Source organism: Cupressus sempervirens, chromosome 4 (assembly GCF_028749045.1).
Source record: "Cupressus sempervirens isolate cs-2001-9-10 chromosome 4, ASM2874904v1, whole genome shotgun sequence".
NCBI lineage: Eukaryota > Viridiplantae > Streptophyta > Pinopsida > Cupressales > Cupressaceae > Cupressus > Cupressus sempervirens.
In genome coordinates this window covers 903,762,814-903,782,666 of record NC_143121.1, presented here as the reverse complement: position 1 = coordinate 903,782,666, position 19,853 = coordinate 903,762,814, and the positions used below count along the sequence as shown (strand labels likewise).

At 35.4% G+C, this 19,853-nt stretch overlaps 1 protein-coding gene across 2 annotated transcripts in view; it reads left to right on the top strand.

Annotated features, from left to right (window-relative positions):
- The first annotated feature begins 2,824 nt into the window (after positions 1-2,824).
- The window catches only part of LOC149564304 (uncharacterized), a 34,681-nt gene continuing 17,652 nt past the window's right edge, over positions 2,825-19,853 (top strand). Inside the window, exons 1-2 of one of the 2 annotated variants that reach the window (XM_089827362.1) lie at positions 2,825-3,196; positions 18,631-18,731. In XM_089827362.1, the coding sequence (XP_089683488.1) occupies positions 3,056-3,196; positions 18,631-18,731 (242 nt within the window). In that variant the 5' untranslated portion in view covers positions 2,825-3,055. The remainder of the gene's footprint in view (positions 3,197-18,630; positions 18,732-19,853) is intronic. The other variant, XM_089827363.1, reaches the window with a different exon arrangement.

Sequence of the window (19,853 nt, the reverse complement as noted above, 5' to 3'; positions counted from 1 at the left end):
GAAATTGGAGAGCACATTTGGGATCTCAAATCAGATCATAGACCGCTGTACGTAAATTTGTATTGGGCAAAGGATAGGCGGATTGGGGCAAAAATCCAAGGCCCTCAACACCCACCTTCTCAGGGCAGAATTTTGTTAACTTCAGAAAATAGTAACACTTTTAGGGCTACTCTTGAGGAACTTTGTATGGGACACCCTATGTATAAGCATGGTGTTAACAGTCATGATTTATCAAATCTGATTCACGAGGCTCTTTCAAAATGCAAGAGAGCAAAAAATAGAAAATCTAAAACTAATTGTTTTCCAGCCAATGCATGGTTTGATAAGGAATGCAAGAGGGCTAGGAGAAATCTAAGGGAGTCAAATAAAACTAACCTTGACATTAAGACCTACAAACAGGTCCTAAAGAAGAAAAAAATCGATTTTATGTCCACAAGGAGAGAGGAGCTAATTTTCTTGGGCAGAAATAACTCCAAACGTTTTTGGAAAGAACTCCAACCAAGGAGGAAGCAAACTGAAAATAATATTACTGCCACCCAATGGTTTGATTATGCTAAGAAACTTTATGAACAAGAGGGTGGAGTGGGATAGCCACCTTTGGTCAATGATACCACAAATATTTTTACTGTGCAAGAGATAGAGACAGGGATTAAGAAGTTGGGTGGAGGCAAAGCAAAAGACCTTGTTGCGCTTCAAGCTGAATATTTGAAGTGGGGTATGAAAACTCTTGCACCGCACATCACTGAAATCTTCAACAAAATCTGCCAGGAAGGGTTTCCGAAAGATTGGACAATCAGCCTTGCAATACCACTTTTTAAGAGTGGTGATGTTAACAATCCCTCCAACTACAGGACTATAATGATCAATCCCCTCTTTGCTAAACTTTTTGGTAGTATGATAGAAACTAGGATTAGCAAATGGGCAGAAGAAAATCATAAACGTGCTAAAGAGCAAGCTGGTTTTAGGCCAAAGCACTCGACAGTGGATCACTGTGTCACTCTGAGACACATTATTGAAAAAGAGTGGGAGAAAAAGGAAGAGGTTTTTTGTTGCTTTGTTGACTTCAAAAAGGCTTTTGATACCGTTCCGAGAGACAAGCTTTGGTTGAGGATGGAAGAATTGGGGATTCCTAGGCATCTCAGAGCTGCTGCTCATAGGATGTACGAAGAGTTGAAAGTCAAAATCAGAACTTCAGATGGCATTTCAAAATGTTTTAGGAGCGATATCGAGGTCAAACAGGGCTTCCCTTTATCCCCTACCTTATTTGGTTTATATATTGACAAACTGGAAGAGTGGTTAAACACACAAGAGCGTGAAGGCATTCAGCTAGGGGAATTTGTTATAAAGCTACTCCTATATGCGGACGACCTCATTTTAATTGCCAAATCTGCTTGTGGTTTGCAAGACCATCTATCTTCTCTTGAGCGCTTTTGTAGAATGGTGGGGATGCAGGTCAATATCAACAAAACCAAGGTTATGATTTTCTCTAATAATAAAAAACAACATCAACATGAATTTTATTACAATGGAAGTGTTCTCGAAGAAGTTGCGGAATATAAATACCTTGGCATTGATTTCAACAAAAAACTAAACTGGTCTAGCTGCAGGTATAAAAGGACATTAGGTGGATGGAAGGCTTTCTACGCTCTTCAGAATAGGTGTCGTGAAGCGGAGTTGTGGGATTGGAAAACTATTCAAACCTTGTTCGGTCTTCTTGTGCTGCCAGTTGTTCTTTATGGGTGTGAATTATGGGCCAACAACACTAATATAGCACAATGAAAACAAATCGAAGGAATCCAAAAGCGCTTGATTACAAGCAAGTTTAAAATTAAAAGCACTGTTCCATATGACATCATGCTAAGTGAAATGGGGGCTGCGCCTATCGAGGCACTTGCTATGGTTCGCCTTTTAAGCTATCTAAAAAGAATCGAAAAAATGGAAGAGGATAGATGGCCGAAAGTTGTCTTTAGGGACACACTATGTAAGAGAAAAAGGACATGGATGCAACAAAACATCAAGTGGATGAGTAAATGGAATATTCATTTCAATATGTGCCCCACAAATAATAAAGAAATAAAGGTCTTTGTTATGGAGAAATTCTACAAGAGAAATTGGGGAAGCGAGATTGGGAGGAAGAAACTATATTATATAAATGAGTTCAACCCCACTTGTGATCAACTCGAAAAACCGTACATAGGAGCCAACATTTCTTGAAGAGCTAAAATTCTTATTGCTTAGCTGAGAACCAACTCTCACCAACTTCGTTGTGAGACCGGGCGTTGGAAGAGGCCAAAGGAGGCTTGGGAAGAGAGAATTTGCAGATTTTGCAATTCTGGGAAAGTGGAAACTGAACAGCACTTTATTCTAGAATGTGAGGCCTACAAGGATAGCGGGGATAAGTTTGCGGATACTATATGTGACAGTTCTTGGCATAACCTGTTCAACGAAGAGTACATTGAACAATTGGGGGGGCTCATCATTAGTCTACACAAGAGGCGAACAACGCTACTTAAGTCTACTTGAGTTGTCTTGCTGTCCTATAGGCTATTTTTAGCCTCGTGGACGTTAAAATTTTATCTATCTATCTATCTAAACTGTATTATTAAAAACAGTATTTTTTTTTTGTTTTTATTATTTTTATTTATTTATTGTATTATTAAAAACTGTATTCCCCTAGTTTCTAAACCCTTAACAAAAGCCCTACTTAATTTCATACAGCCATTCTTCAGTCGACGCGCGAATACGATTCATTTAATCACTTGGTAAAATAAAGACAAAATAAAAACCCATAATCAACAAATTAACACAAGATTAACAGAGTCTTAAGGTCGCCTAAAACATAATTAATCCAACCAATCATCAAAAGCCCCAATATGCTGCATGCATTCCATCTATACTTTATAATGATTGTTCTCCCTGACCATTTTTGCTGCTCGGATTTCTCCCATTTCAGTTTTTAAGCCCAAATTTGGCGGATTCAATTCATTTTATAGAGCAAGGGTTTTTAGATTTTGTTGCGGCCGCATTTCGGGCACTTAATTTTTGGGGAAAAATTATGGAAGTCTCTGCAGGCGATACGCTGAAAGGGAGGACGTTTTCCATAGAGCTTTCCAGCGATGGGGCAGGCCGCTTGCGTGAGGTCATTAAACAGAAGCTATCGGATTTCATGGGCAGCTACACTGACGATGTTTTAGCGGTGAGTTGGCGACGTTTTTGTTTTCTCATTTGATATGGTTTGTGGATACCCGTGAGAATTTGAGGACTTTCTGAATAGCAGCTATTTGAATTGGGATATCGCTTTTGGAGAAATATTAAGGCGTTACGGGAAAGTATTAATGTTTTTGTTCTGCTAAATTAATACGGCCTATGGTTCGTTGTGCAATAATCGAAGTGTCAGAAATCAGCAATGTTCTGATCCTGCATTTGGGTAATATCGGAAATTTTAGGGCTTTATTTGTTTTTAAAACCTTTTTCGTCTGTTCTTTGGTTGTGTCGTGGATTATAATACAAATTCTAGGGCTTTATGGAAAAAAACAACATTTTACATTGCTATTTAAAATGGGACGTGGATTTTATAATGAATTTGAGGGCGCTGGAGAATACTGTTTTTGTTTCCTCAATTAAATTGGGTGATGTAATATGGTCCACTTACTTAAATTGTCTCATGGAATATTATCTATTGTTTCGAAATTGGGCTGTGGAATATAGTGCAATTAGCGCACTGTGGAATTTTAGCAATGCTTTTGTCAGGCGCTATTTCATTTCATTCATGGTTTTTAGTGCAGAGTTTAGGGTTTTGAAGAATATTCGCCTTATGTTTGTCCCACAATTCAAATTGGCTTATGGATTTTTAGTGTAAATGTTAGATCATAATGGAATATTTGTAGGCTTGTGTCAAGCCGTTTGAAAAGTAGGCAATGAATTAGGGTTTTCTATGGCAAAATTAGCAACGTTTCTGTTCCACTGTTAAAATTGGTTTACATAATTTAGACCAAATCTTAAGGCATTACTGAAAATGAGCACTGTTCTTCTCCCCCTTTAATGTTTTTGGATTGAAGTTTAGGAAACAGTGCAATGTCAATGCATAATTTTGGCCTCCATACCCATGCTGTGGTTAGCTCAGTTATAGATTAGGATGTTTGTGCCTTGCTATTCTTTAAAAGCTTAGGGCAATGTGGAATATAAGCAAAGTTTTTTACCATTGTACAAGTTTCTAGTGCCAGTTTCAAACCATTAGGCAAAATTAGCAATGTTATGTGACATTTTCAATGTCTTTTTCTTCTTGCTATTTAATTTGTTTGACGGGCTTCAGTGTAAAGGTTGTGAGTGATTTGCAATACTTTTTCCTGTTCTGACAGTTGTTTAAATATTTTAGAGTGAAGCATAGGGTTTTACAGAAAGTTGGCAATAGTTTTGTAACTTGTTCTGATGACCATGGGTATGGGGTATTAATAAATTATTTCCTGCAACCTAAACTGCGGTTTGAATTATAGAACTAATTTAGGTTGTTTTGAAAAATAATTTGATAATTCTGGGTTTTTTTTTTTTTCGCGCACATTGAAAAATTAGAAAAGTCTATACAAAAAGCGTATGGGAGGGCTTACAAAGCCATACACTTATAGAGATTGCCAAATGACTTTTTGCTGCAAGATCCTTATTACGAAAAATCTGGCTAGTTCAAGCCAAGGTTTAAGGTAACACAAAAGATTTCCAAAACTTGGCCACCCGATTAATCAATAACACATTAAATGCTGGAATATGCACCCATATTTGTTTTACTAATTAAACTGGGTTATGGAACACCATGGCCAACTATTTAGTTGTTATAATTTATAAATTGTTATGTACCACTAATTAAATTGGACCACGTTTTGAAGAATTTTATTTTTTCTGTATTGTGGACAATCAATAGTATTTTTGATTTATGGATTCTACTGCTGAGCTTTCTGTTATTTGTTTTGAATTAAATGCACCATCTATTGGTTTCCACATTGCAAAATCCAGGGTTTATTTAATACCAAACATAGGGCTAGCAAGATTTCGGCCATTGTGCAATACAAAAAAATGACAAAACAAAATGGATACAACAATGGGCCACCAAACCCAGTCACAAATTAAAGAATTCAAGTGTTTGTCTTTGCTCTTTAGGAATATATTTATATATGTAAAACCAACTTATTTCCTTTTTCTCTAATTTAAAAATCACCAGAGTCTCTAAACTAGAGAACAGCTGTTCAAGTCAGTCATTGTCAAAACTTTCATGCATTTCTTTTGCGCTTGCCAAACAATTATTCAAGAGAAAATGGACCAGCCCTTGCTTTCGAGTTTTGGTCCCTTGGAACAGTGGGGATGCTTTAAACTAAGATTTTGTGGTTAAAAGTCCTTATTCTGCAATATTCGCTGCCTTATACCGACTCCTCCCTTCTTTGTAGGTCTGCATATTTTATCACATAATAGTGTCATCATTTTGTTCTTATCTGTTTTAAGAAGTGAATTCCACACATTGCAATTGGGCGGGAAGTAAACCAATTGTGAGCAAATATAATTAATTCTAAACTTATAATCACCAACAATTAAAACAATGATGCATAACAATAAGATTCCATACACCATAGCACACTGATTTTTGTTCTTGAGGAAAACCCTTGATCAAAGGGATAAACCCCAGTGGGGATGGCACCCACGAAATAGTTGTTAATGTTGTAGCTTCAGTCGGATTGAATTGACCTAGAGATAATCATTCTATGGTTATTGGTTAATCATTAATTAGACAAACTCTAATATATCTACTTTTATATATATATATATATATATATTATATGTACTATTATATATATATTAATATTGTCTAAATGTTATTAACTAATAAACCATAGAGACATGTCTCTTCATAAGACATGTCTCCTCTACACATATTTATATACATTTGAATCTGCATTTGGAACTGACAGAAATAATGACAGTGTTATTACATTTGCAGAAAAGGATCTGAGAAAACTAACATGGTATCAGAGCCAGGCTGTAAATGTATGAAATGATAGAAAAATAGGAAAAGAGAATACGATAACCAGGGCAGCAAGGAACATTGATGAACATCAAGAGAGATTCAAGTACAGATTTGAATCTGAAAAGACCACCATGAGCGGCAATACAAAACCAAAATCATATCCATAATTAAAGGGCCAATGTCACTTCCTCTTTGATCTTCGATGATGGGCGCAAGATGATGTAAAAATTGAGACACATACAAATGTTTGTAAAAATCATTGTAAGCTACTTGCAGATAAAGAAAGAAGTCATCACAATCAGAATGTACCTTCAACAATTGCAAATGAAGCATTATGAAAAGTTTTGATTAAAGAAATTTCTGCGATTTAAAATTTAGTGGGGTATTTCTCAATTTCATTGCTAGCTTCCAGCTCTTCATTCCAAAGTGTTTCACTGCCCAATTCGTGCCTCTTGTTATTGGTGGATAGGAGATCACAGCCCATAAACCCAGAATATCCTCAGCAGTATGCAGACTTAGACCAAATGATGGCATGTGTTGGCATTGTCCTCCCCCGTATTCATGTCAAGATTGGCATTGATAGGTCTGGCACATATGATAAACTGTCATTATTTGTATTGGCAAAAGTACATGCGGTTGCGAACACAAAATGAACTTTTAAGATACCACAATATCAAAACCATAAACAACTCTTCCAGATATGTTTTGCTGAGGCTGCCAAACTCTTCCTTGCTGAGTATATGTTTATGTTTATAGAGAGAATTAGAAAGGAAAATGATAGATGACTTGATACTTACATTGATAATAAGAATACCACTTAAACCATCCTCGATGTGCGAGACCAAATCAGGAAGGCTAAATGATCTTAACCTTTCGACCTTTTCCCTAAGATGCTTAACTTTCTCCTCATTCTCCTTTTTAGGTGAAAAAATGAAGAACTTTGGTTTTGTACGAAACTCCTATAGAAGATTGGAGGAATCATTACGATATTTAAGGTTCTCTAGTCACATTGTGGACGAGCAATTTGCCCTCAGAAGAGGTCATTATTAGTCCTGCATCTTCCAACACCTTGAGTTACATCTTTGGAAAAATATAAACCAACCTTGTGCTGCTCGCAATTGTTGAAGAAGATGGAAATGTGTAAGAAGGTTGGGACGTGCTCACCACTTTTACACAAATAAGTGGCAATCATTCTAAGAGCTAGTGGGCTGCCATTACACATGCTTGTCAAACTATCGATATTTGCCTGTGGATTGAAGCTTGCTTTGATACCATTCGAGACCTTTTTATACAATAAATTTTTGCTTCCACGCCATCAATACCCTTAATTAGATAGTGAGACTGCTTAATATATTTAGATTTTCTGAAGTGAGTTCTGTGACTACTAGTTATAATGATTTTGCTACGAATTGGAAGCCATTCTCAGTGTGTAGGTATAAGGCTATCTATATTATTGTCTGTTTAGATGATTGTCAATGAAAATAAAGACAGGGCTGCTAGCTTCTCTAAAGGCATTAGAAAGTTGTGTCCTACCCTCCACACAACTTCCCAGTAGAATCATTTTGACCAAGCATTATGAACAAATGGTGGTGCTCGCTAGGAAATTTTATGCCCATGTCTTCACATCAAGACTGATCCATGGAGTAGTTGATTAGTATCATTCTCATTTGAAGAGACGTCGATGATCCAAACCCACATTTAGTAACATTTGCATTCCAGTGTACAGGGTTGATTGAATTGCCACAACATTAGACACACATAACAATGCAATCATGGACCTTGTATATTATTCTATATGTACGTAGGATTATAATAGAGTTGTTTCAGAATACCCGCGGAATACTCACAAGAGACGAAGGTTGAATTAAACTAGGTTAAACATGGTATATAATGTGATCCATATTGATATCCTCATCTCCAGTTATGCAAAGGCAACTCATGATGAATTGCGTGGAGTAGGTCACCATTAATTGTGGGTGTTGAAAGAAGATATCAAATATTTCAAGTAGTTGTGATTATTATTACACCAATGCAAGGAATTCACAAGTCTACATATATTAGTAATTCCTACCCTTGGAAAGTGAACATCTAAAATTCCTACTGTTATCTAACACTAAGGTGATAATAAGAAATTATCAGAAGACTAATTGCTAAATTGCATACTTACTGCCCTTCATTTGAAGGATAGGGAAGCGATTCATACACGAGCTTAGAATGGCATTTGAAGATATAGTCTAGAGGCATTGGAAATAATAAGAATTCATAACTCCCTACTTTGATGATTGATCTTGAATTTGCCAGAGAGATAGCATGCATGACTTCACGATCAATACTAGAAACACTTCACAAATGATGGCAAGACTGAAGTTGTCACCAGTACCACCATGATTGCAGAAGTTCAAAGAGATTTAATCAATCTAGTGGCATAATGAATCTTATTGGATTTTTTTTAGTTATGTTCTCCATCCATTGTTAGAATAAGATGGCATGATATATTTCATATGCTCGAGAGGACTTGATTCCAATCCATACTTAATGGTCCCTATTGATCCTTCGATGCTTTGTGCCACAAATTTGAAATCAACAATGGGTATACCTGAAGTTGGGCAATATATTTTATATATGTACCTTGGTCATGTCCTTTTTGTTGACAAATTGATGCAGCTATTACAAGGACTTGTGAAAAGAAAAATTATTCAAGACACGATCCAAAATATTCTTATAGCCACATGGAAATCTAGAGTGGCAACTTCACATTGTGGGGAGGGAAAATGATAAACAATGTTTCATTCCCACTTGAACCATCTTTAGAGGGGAGATGTTCCATCTATGTATAGATGAGTATTTCATATCTTTGAGTATTACATTTATCTATTTGTGTTTCTATGCATACTATTAAGAGCTATTTGCCTTGATCTTTTCCTTTATGTGTGGGATGCTCTTGTAGGAAAAGAAGGTTGCTACTTTACACATGCTACTCAATATTGTGTAGACTCAAAGAAGCTTTTATCTAGAATTAATTAGTTATCTAATGATCAAGCTAGATAAAGTAAGGCTCTTGAAGTGAATATCCTTGATGATTGAGAGGGAGCAGATAGAAGATATGCTTCAGTTAAACTTTTTTGATGATCTTGATCGTATTGATTTAGATAGAGTAGACCATGTCGAGATGGTTTATCCTTTCCTTGTAGATCATGTATGTAGGTTGGAAGGCTTTATGCTATCAAGATACTTGTTGAACTAAGGAAGCATGACATGACTTGTTGTTAGGAAGTTAGAAGGATGATATCAGATTAGAGGGAGTTTCACACTTCATTAGAGGCAACTTTATACTAAGATGTTAGAAAGGTTGATAGAGGGAGTTGGACATTATATCAGAAGCAACCTTGGATTGAAAAGTTCTATAGATTGTGAGGGAGAAGTGCGAGGTGAAATTCCTTTTAATACATTCTTCTCTGTGAAAAAGAAGTTCGAGGTAAAAAGCCTTGTTCCACCCTCTAGGAGCAACTATGGTGGATCCACCCTCTGACTTGGTTGATGGTAGATATCATGTGAGTTACTACATTATTTTATTGGAAAACATCATGAGAGGTGATGATCTTTCATCGATGTTTATGTTGTGAGGTCCTATTATAAGGTGATGATTGTAACAATGACTTGACCTATAATCATGATGGACTACATTAAGTTGTCCCAAAATGTGTAAGAGATGATGACACTTGTCATGATGGAGATCATGACATCTTGATCATTTTTCATGGTGGACTACATTAAGTTGCTGTCCTTGAGATCATGATTTTTCTCTAATAGACTACATTCAGTTGCTGTCCCAGATTGTGCCTGAGATCCGATAACACCTATCCTTCTAGGATATAATATTCTCTTGGTAGGCATCAAGATCTTGACGCTAGTGCACATGCCAAGAGAATATTTGTATGATGAATATCATATGCCTTGTTGAATCATACTTTTGATGCTATCAAAAGATAACATCTATTGTGTTGGATATATGTTGATATCTTTAAAATATGTCATTCCAAGAATATCATATTGAGATTATACCTCTCTATATGCTTGAAAGAATAATGTGTTCTATAACAATCCTCCCTAGTTAAGAGGGAGTGTCAATGTTGTAGCTTCAGTTGGATTGAGTTGACCTAGGATTAATCATTCTATGGTTATTGGTTAATCATTAATTAGACAAAATCTTATATATATATATGTGTGTGTGTGTGTGTGTGTGTGTATGTATGTATGTATGTATATATTGTCTGAATAGTTATTAACTAATAGACCATAGAGACATGTCTCTTCATAAGACATGTCTCCTCTACACATATTTATTTATATTTGAATTACATTTGCGGAAAATGATCCTACAAAACTAACAATAGTGTACTATATGTAAGTTACTTGTGAAAGGTTGTGACCCTATTAGGTGTCAAATATAGCGCATTTAGTATAAAAGTCCTTGTTAAACTACAAATCCTTGTTAGGACACCCTAAACCCTTTGTTAGAAGGTTCTAATCATGCTAGGGGTTGACGAGAATAAAAGGCACACTGCTTGAGCTCATTGCTCAAAGGATGAAAGGTTAAAGCACCTTTACAAAAGGATAACAAATCAAACAATGTGAATTGATTGATTTGCAATTTACATGCCAAAACAATTCCTTTGAAGTTTGCTAGGAATGATAGATTCCACACATACCTCTTCTCAAAGTATCCAACAACTTCTCAACTTTGTTATGATGGTCTAGCATCCAGGCTCACATCTATGCATATCATTCCATGCCGTACAATGAGAAAAATAACTTTCCTTCATACCCATTACAAATAATTAGTTAGTTTGGCCTATTAGGGCTCCCTTGATGTACAATTGATTACATAGGACCATGCTAAGGTATACATGCCTTCTCAAGCAACTATACAAATATTGCATGAAGTTTTGCACATGCTAAAATGAGAATTTAACACTTACCAATAACATTTCACATGTCACAATGATCGAGTCAGCTACCAATAAAACACATCACACATTATACATCAACGACCTTTCCAGAGTAAGCTAAATGACTCTCAAATCCAAACATATGCTCACAAACAAGTCTTCCATCATCTTCCTTGTTTGCCAACATTAATTCTTGTTTGACATCAAGATATGTCAAGAGCACTATAGTTGCCCTTTGCATATTTTCCTGCTCACTGGTCTGCTACTAGTCTTCACAAAACAAACTGTAACTCATTTAGAATATCAAATAAAGTACATTAAACATAGATATGTTAATCTCATTGCAAGATATATTGTCAATTAGTGTCAAAACGCTTAGTCATAAAGTAAAGACAATAGTAACCGAGTTACTAGTCTACAGTGATAACCGAGCTCACAAAGGAACCAAGCAAACAAAGTTAACCTTGCAAAAAGTTGCAGTGTCAACCAAGTTGTGTCAATCGAGTTCCAGTGTGAACTGAGTCAGCAGAGTAGTTTTGTTCCAAGTTGATACTCAAGTTGGTAGAATAGTGTGAACCGGGTTAGAAGTGTCTACTGAGTGATCAGTATGAACCGAGCATCCGGTATCAATTGAGTGCCAAAGCTAGCCAAGGTGACAGTGGTGACCGAGTGTCTTCAGTATCGCCCGAGTAAGTCATTGGACCCAAGTTACAATACTGAGCCGACTTGATGATTGTTTTTGGAACTATTTATGTTGTAGCCGACCTATGATGGAATTATTTGGATGGATGTAAGTATAAAGTATTTTGGTTATCCAAATGATGAAGTATGAGTTGTAGAACATTACATAAAGCGAATATGAAAGAGTAGTTGTTTAGAAGGCTACAAGCAACACCAAGTAAGGAAGAGACTCATCTATCATAGTCAGGTGATCATTTTACTTCAGAGGATCTTCATTAGCAATTAGAGTTGCATTTTAGAGATCAATCCACTGATTCATCCTAATAGGTGTATCAGTCCCAAATCCCCTAACAGGGTGGACCTAACAGTCCTTTGCAAAAACTCCTAACAGAGTGCATACTTAATTGTATTGTATAAATCCTTTCACAAGGTGGACCTAATAGTCCTTATTACTCTTAACCGAGTAAGATCACCAGAAGTGATCAATTGTAAGCTCTAATAGGCCAACTTTATTATTGCAGTAGTGAAGCATTGTGGGTGTCATCTCCACCTCAGTTTTACCTTCTACTTGGAGGGTTTCTTGGTTACCAAATATTGTGTTATGGTGTTGTTACTTTACTACTTTATGTTTCTTACATGCAAGTAGATTAGACAACTTAACAAAGTGGTTTAAAAGAAGTAGTTTAAGTGGTTCTTGATTCACGCCCCCCTTCTTAGTCACCTAGTTTGCATTACATTTCCAACAAGATATGATTTCTACACTCAATTCTTTTACACAAATGTAAGCTTGTATATCCAAATCTGTGAACCATTGTTTACACTAAACTAATCAATGATTTGTGATATACAAAATTTGAGTCTATCATAAACCAAAGAACATATGTTGACATCAATGAAAAAACCTGTCATTAATACATCTTTGTAACACTCCAAGTGCTAACAATCTCTCCTATTTCCAACACTTTGAACCATTGCAAAAAAAAATTCCATGTATGATTGATTTAATTTGTGGCTAGCCTTTTAGAGAGAGATAAACAAGACATAAGATATTTAGGAGTTGTGGAAAGGAGGAACTCAGTCATTATGATACGGCCTGTCCAAGACAACCTTCTACCCTTTAAAGTGGAAGTTCTATTTGATATCCTTTCACAAATGCTGTCCTAAAGTTCTATTTATTCTTATAGTATGTGCATGAGAAACCTTTTTTCTTGAAAACCCAAAAATTAAATCATCTTCTGCTCTTTGCTGGGGGCAGTGACAAAGACCAAAATCTTTGACTTTTTGGTCCCTATCTCTTCTCTTGAGTCAGTTGTGTTGTGATTGAGAATGCTCTTCAATATATTTGCTTCACTTCTCTATATAACCTCCTCGAGGAGGGTGTCATTAGTAAATTGTTGACGTGAGATTGAAGGGGTACTACTTGTTACCTTTATACCTTCAAGATGAAATGATAGTTGATTGATATTCAATATGGTACGAACCATTGCACCAAAACCCTGAGGTGCTAGTGAAGGCCGCCCACCAGGATCATAACATCCCACCACGCTCCATAGTCCATACTCTGGGCTGGATGTGCGCCCATACGGTGGGCCCTCCCTTGGTTGTATGAGCCCTGGACGAACATTGCAATGTTGGTGTTACCACCCACTCTGGGACTCGAACTTGGGTGGAGGCTTTGATACCACATGGTACGAGCCATTGCACCAAAACCCCGAGGTGCTAGTGAAGGCCGCCCACCAGGATCATAACAATATTAAACAAAGAGGAATACTTCTTGAATAAGCAATTGCAAGATCTTTAAGCAATGGAAGCAATAAAGAATTAAAGATAGAACATAAAGTTATTAAACTAACTAATCAATTTAAAGAACAAAAAATCATTAAATTCTGATTGATTGGCTTAATGGAAAGTTACTTACATGACCATTACAGTGAATATCAAAATAGCCTTCCTAAATGGTCATTTTATTAACTATACCAAGTTTGTCTCAAAATTTACAAACTTTTGCCAAAAAGTATTTTGATGAATTCTTTGCTGCCAGTGCAAGATACTGAGACTTGAAAATGACAAACATGCATTGTTTGCCTTATGATGTTGTGTAATGAAGCTAACCTTCCTGTTGTCTAAAGACACGAAAAATAAGATAAAAATCAGCTTCTCAAATACCTTTGATTTTTATTGACAAAAAGTCTTCAAAAACCTATGAAATCTATGATTCTTCGCAAAATTGTTAAAATAAGCTGCTGTGAAACAACACCTTAAACTTGTGAAACAATGCTCTGAGACTACACACCATTTTTTGAAGAAATCGTCAAAAACTTTCACACATTTTTAGGAATATCATTTGCCCTAAAAACACTAGGTGCAAACTGTTGATGTGTGTTTTATGACACCATAACATGCAGAATTAAATGTTCAATATTCCAAATGAAACACTGAATCTCCCACTCACACTTGAATATGGAAGCTCAAAACAATGTATCTAGATTGCTGACTTTTACTCAATTGTAGTGATGTGATATGGTACTATGAGAAAGGGACGTACACTGTTCATTTAATGGATATCAACTACTTCAACTTCTTCCGACTAAACAAACTGCAAAGAACAAGGGTTTAGAAAGCTATTCTACTCCTAAGAATGTAAGAGACAGTGAATGTTGTTGCAACTCTATTAGACTTAGTTTAGCCATCAACATAACCAAGCTAGGATGATCTTCTAAGGTAGATGTAAGATGTTCAAAATATTACCATTACCTTGACACCATCCATCAATGCATATCAATTTGTAAGTAATAATTGAATTAAAAAAAACTCATAAAATATGCCATTAAACCATGCAAGGAAAACTTACAATCAACAAGCAGCTAGTGGTTTGGTCTTAAGTGATCACCAAGGAAGCGTGCAAAATATAACACCTTTTCTAATCAACATGAAATGAAATTGTAATCTAAACGAGGAAATGTAGAAACCATGCAATACGCCAAAATGATACAAATAATCCACCATGAAGACCAATAATGAATGAAGAACAATTTGGCAGAATCATGGCAACAATCTCTCCAAGTCTTTTTCACTCTACCTTAAAACTACTCTCATGATTTACAAATAAGAGAGCTTGGCCTTTTATAGTTGTTCAATTACAATTAACGGTCAACATTATTTCAAGATCAAGGGCCAAGATTATGCCAACAAGGCCCTAATTCAATCAATTGCTGCAAGCATCAAACACTCATCTAATTACAATGAAGCACTACCTTGTGGGCCAGTAAGAAAATAATAATGCTTTTGAGAGGCAATGAAAAACTAGGCTAGGTAGAGACACAATGTGGACTCTACATGTACATTTGGCATGATCCGATGAAATGTGCTTAGACAACTACAACTAGAGCCTTCTGATTGGTTGAAAATGGTTGAAGATGAGTGGGTGTCACCTAAGCATGTTTATCTCATGACTCAGTCATTTCCTTAGTAATGAGAAAATGTCTCTTGATACTCAATAATGTCAAGCCTTCAACTATGATCATATATTCCCAAATTGCTTCATCTTCACAAATTCTCCTCTCTTGGATTATCAATCCTCTCATTGCCATGATTTTGAACTTGTAGTATGCTGTGGCTTGAAATCCATGTTGGTGATAACTTCTATCACTTCTAGCCACGATTATTCTCTTACATAACTTGTTCTTGAATATCATCTAAATAGTCTTAAACTTGATCTTGGACCAGAATCCTCATTTTAGCTTTCAACCTTGAACCATCTTGCTTCTCTTATGTCCTTTAAGTTTTGGGCTTGATCTTCTTTTGATGGAAGGCTGGCCATTTGTGGATCTTGACTTGAAGTCTTTGAGCTTGATATTCTCACCCTCCTTTGATCTCCAAGCATCTCCTTCGTTCATAGTTACCTTGCAGAACAAAGGACAGAATTGTATTAAGTTTGTAAAGTGATGATTCCAACATAATGCCTAGATGAGAAAAGTTTTAAAACATTGTCAAAATGATTTCAACATAATGCCTGGATGAGAAAAATCCTACTCACAAACCACTTTAACAACATTCAAACATAATTGTCCATTTCAAACATGATTTCTGATTTTCTTTTCTTTTCTTTGGATTCTATTTCACCACTTTAGATGTGATTTTGCATTCTGATTTTGACACTTTGGACCTGATTTTCTATGGGATAAAGGCTTGGTTATAAATCAAATCCTAATTTAAGTTTCTCTATGATTGAATTATGTAGCACTTATGGGGCTGATCACATTATTATGGCCTCATAATAGTTAGGTAGATTGACAGGTGGCTAGGTGTGCTTGCACTTGCCAAGTGTGAAATCCACACTAGTTAGGTACAACCTTGTACACGACGAGTGCAGATTTCACACTTGTCAAGTACAAGGCGTTCGAGTTTGAAATCTCCTTCAACCACTGATTACCTTGCAAATATATAACTTTTACCCTCGCTTTGATGCCATTTTTTTGAATCTTCACTTGAAACTCTTGCAAGCATTTGTACAAGTGTATAGGAATCATAATGGAGATTCTAGATTTTAGAATATCCTCAAATTTTTTCAACTCAGCTAAAAATTTAGTAATTAACACACTTCCATCAGCATTCTCTTCCAAAGCTTTTCTTGACTTTACAAGATGAATTTGATACCTGAACAAAGATTTTCCAAGAATTTTCACAATTTTTCTTGGATCGGAATCAAGCATCTTCACAACTTTCCATGTTTCCAAGTTAAAACTTCATCTATTCTTGCGTTGCATCTTCACATCATGCTTTGGCTAATTCATTTCATCACAAATCTCATAACTTCAATTCCACATCCTTGACTAGCTCTGGCCTAGCTCTTACTCATCCATGACTGACTTGACTTCCTAGCAACCCAAAGTTGTTCAAACTCATCTCTTACACTCAAACTTGAAAATTGCCATTGAAATAAGCCTAGTAGGGACAATTTCCCAATTGCTAAGCAAAAGGTGGGGTCTGCATTTGTAATGGGGCGATGGTGTGAAAACCTCACAACACAATCCAAAATAGTCTGCAAGAACTCATGGTTTTAAAAAAAAAATGCTAAAGCCTGAAAACTTCATTTTCATTAAATAATCAAGAAAAAAATGTTTCAAAAATTTCCTCATGAATTGTTCAAGAAGAACAATAAATTCTATTCTATCTCACGATTTTTTATTACAAAAAATCAAATCAAAAGCTTATAGAAATTTCCTTAGGATTTTTAGGTACTATTTTTTTTGTGAAAATCCAAACTCTATTTTGGTTGATTGATACAAGAAGATCTTTGAATTACAAAAATGATGGAGAACTAAAGACATAATAGAATGTTTACTAAATTATGCCAACATCTGTGTGCCCAAGCCTTTGAAGATATGCATTAAGGGAAGAACACTAATGATAGAATTGAGATTTGCATAAGGATCTTTCATAGAGGACCCTGTATCAGCTTCTCCGATCCCAAATTGAGGCCCTTCTTTTAGTATCTTAGTAAGCTGTCTTAGTTTTATATCATCTGACTTATAACCTGAGTTTTTGTAACCATTGGATAATACTGTATCAATGGATTAAATTCTATTTTGGACCAAAATTAGAAGGGCACAAGGTTTTGCATAAAGTCTCCAAAATAGAGGCACGTTTCCATTGTTAAATGTATTTGTATTTTGGGCCAAGGTTTAAAAGGTTAAAAGGTTCCATATAAAGTCTCCAAAATAGGGATGTGTAAAATATATATACTTGTTCCCTAACCTTAAATATTGACCACATATTGGTGAATATGGACACGCTGATCAAGACAAGCTTTGGAAATTATAGGTGAAAATATTTCATTTACCATGTGGAAAGATTAGATTATATTGGTGAAGTCATCACTAAAATACAAATAATTTTGTATCAGTATTGGCGATTTGCCTATAGATGGGACTCAATTTTTATAAAGTGCGGGTGACATGGCCACCCTGAAAGTGTAGATTTTTAGCCAAATTATGGGTCCCTAATGAGTGAAATTAGCCAATTGGTGAATATTAGCCACTAAAGGAATCCTTGTTGATCTGTTATGAAAATTACTGGTGCAGAAATAATACAGAGAATAAAAATAACACATAACACACAGATTTACAGGAGAAAACTCTGGTAAAATTATACCCGGAAAAACCAAATGCAAATATCTTTTGTATTTATTCTCTGGAAATTCCACAGTTTCAACGATCTCCAAAATGTACTTGAAATCATGAGTTTGAGTAGCATGTAACAACTGAGATGCAGGGTCGTAATTGAAGACAACTTACTAAATATAGTATGGCTTGCTCAACATGTTTAACACATTCAGAAATTACTATTTATAGTCAGTTTACTTACAAAACAATCTATTTATAATGTGTCATAAAATTTTGCACATCCAGCAGGACACCTGATGGCATGGTTGCCTAACCGCAAACGCCTAGCAGCATACTAGATGATATTCATAATGACTCTCCGTCAATGCTAGAATAACATACTAGATGAGATCCATGATGACTATCCGTCAATGCTAGAATAACATACTAGATGAGATCCGCAATGACAATCTGTCACTGCTGGAATAACATGCCACTGTGGTGTCCCATGATTACTTCGCATTTCAACATTATCTGCCTGGAACATGCCAAGAAAAATGCTCATGAATGAGACTGGCAAATGGGAAAATCCAGTATTCATTGCAAAGTATACAGGCAGCTTCTACCAGATGAAATTTATCTGTTTTAATTTTAATCAAGTTTTGGTTTTAGTTTTAGTATTGAAGTGGATATATGAGATTTATCTCAAATACTGGAGATATAAGGATTTTATTATTTATATTTATCATTATAGCATTTGTGTGTGTGTTTGTTGTATGTATATTGAATGTTATATTTTTAAATTTAATTGCAGTTTACTATGTTATTCCAGTAGTGTAGCTAGGTTGAAGTCTTAATTTTGATTTTGGATCTGTCTTTTCAATTGCAGGAATACGTTGTTGTTCTCGTCTGTCATGGGAAGCATCAGGATCAAGCAAAGAAAGATCTGGATGCATTTCTTGGTGATCACAGCAGTGCATTTGTTGCATGGTAATTGGAGCTTTTGAGGTTTTCATGTCAGTTTTCATTTGCATTTGTTGCATGCTTATTGGTTCTACGTAGAAGAATACTCACAGTGAATTTTGTTCTTAGCAAAAGGAACATGTGATATTATAACATTTGACATATCAAAATGGAACACCCTGAAATCAAACTTTGCTATGCACCTTTTATAGATTAAAATGCTGAACTATGTAGTATGTACCATTATAGTTTTAATTTTATTGGAGGGGTTTTAACAAGTCAAAATCCTAGGAAAAAGGAAAAAAATTGACAGTTGTATCGATTTTATTGCTAATAAAACTGTTATTTATTGACCTGCAATTTTATGGCATGGAAATTCGTTGGCCCACAATTTTCTGGATATGTAAACGTGTTAAAGCCAGAAAAAATGGATAAAAAACAGCATAAAAATTGCTAGGAAAATGACATCCGTGTTTTAAAGAAACAATGTAGTTAGGTTAAAAGGGGTTAAGGTACCTAGCATTTGTTGATGCCTACACTCCAAAATGAGGGAAGAGGAACCAATATCTCCTTATTGCTTTGGGATCAACTCCATTAGAATAGTATTCCAAACCAATGCTAGAGCCCCCAATGGGAACAAATACATCATCATTCATTGGTGACTTGAATTGTAATGGAAACAAGCACCGTACCATCATTGGAAGGTTCCATCTCATATTCCCTACCTACCTAGAAGAGGACTCGACTTGCTTGATGTTGCTTTTGATACACTATTCGTTTTAGTTATATTTTCATTCTTTAGTTAATTTATATTCAAGTTATATTATAATATAATAATATAATTATATTATATAAAAATAAAAATAACACTTTAATATATAACTATAAATTTATAATTATTACATTAATATTGTAGTATTTAGCTTATAATGGTCTTTCAAATCATTTTAGTTTAGTTAGTAACTTTCCATTCTGCAAGTCAGTCAATTTTAATAACCTTTATTTATTTCTTTAGTTCTCAATTGTTTCCATTTCTATTTAAGTTAAGTTGACAATTTGTATGCGGATTCAGAAGTGTAGATGGGAATCGTGATTTTTATTTGGGCGAGGATGCGAATGCGTCTATATATAAATATAATATAAGATTGC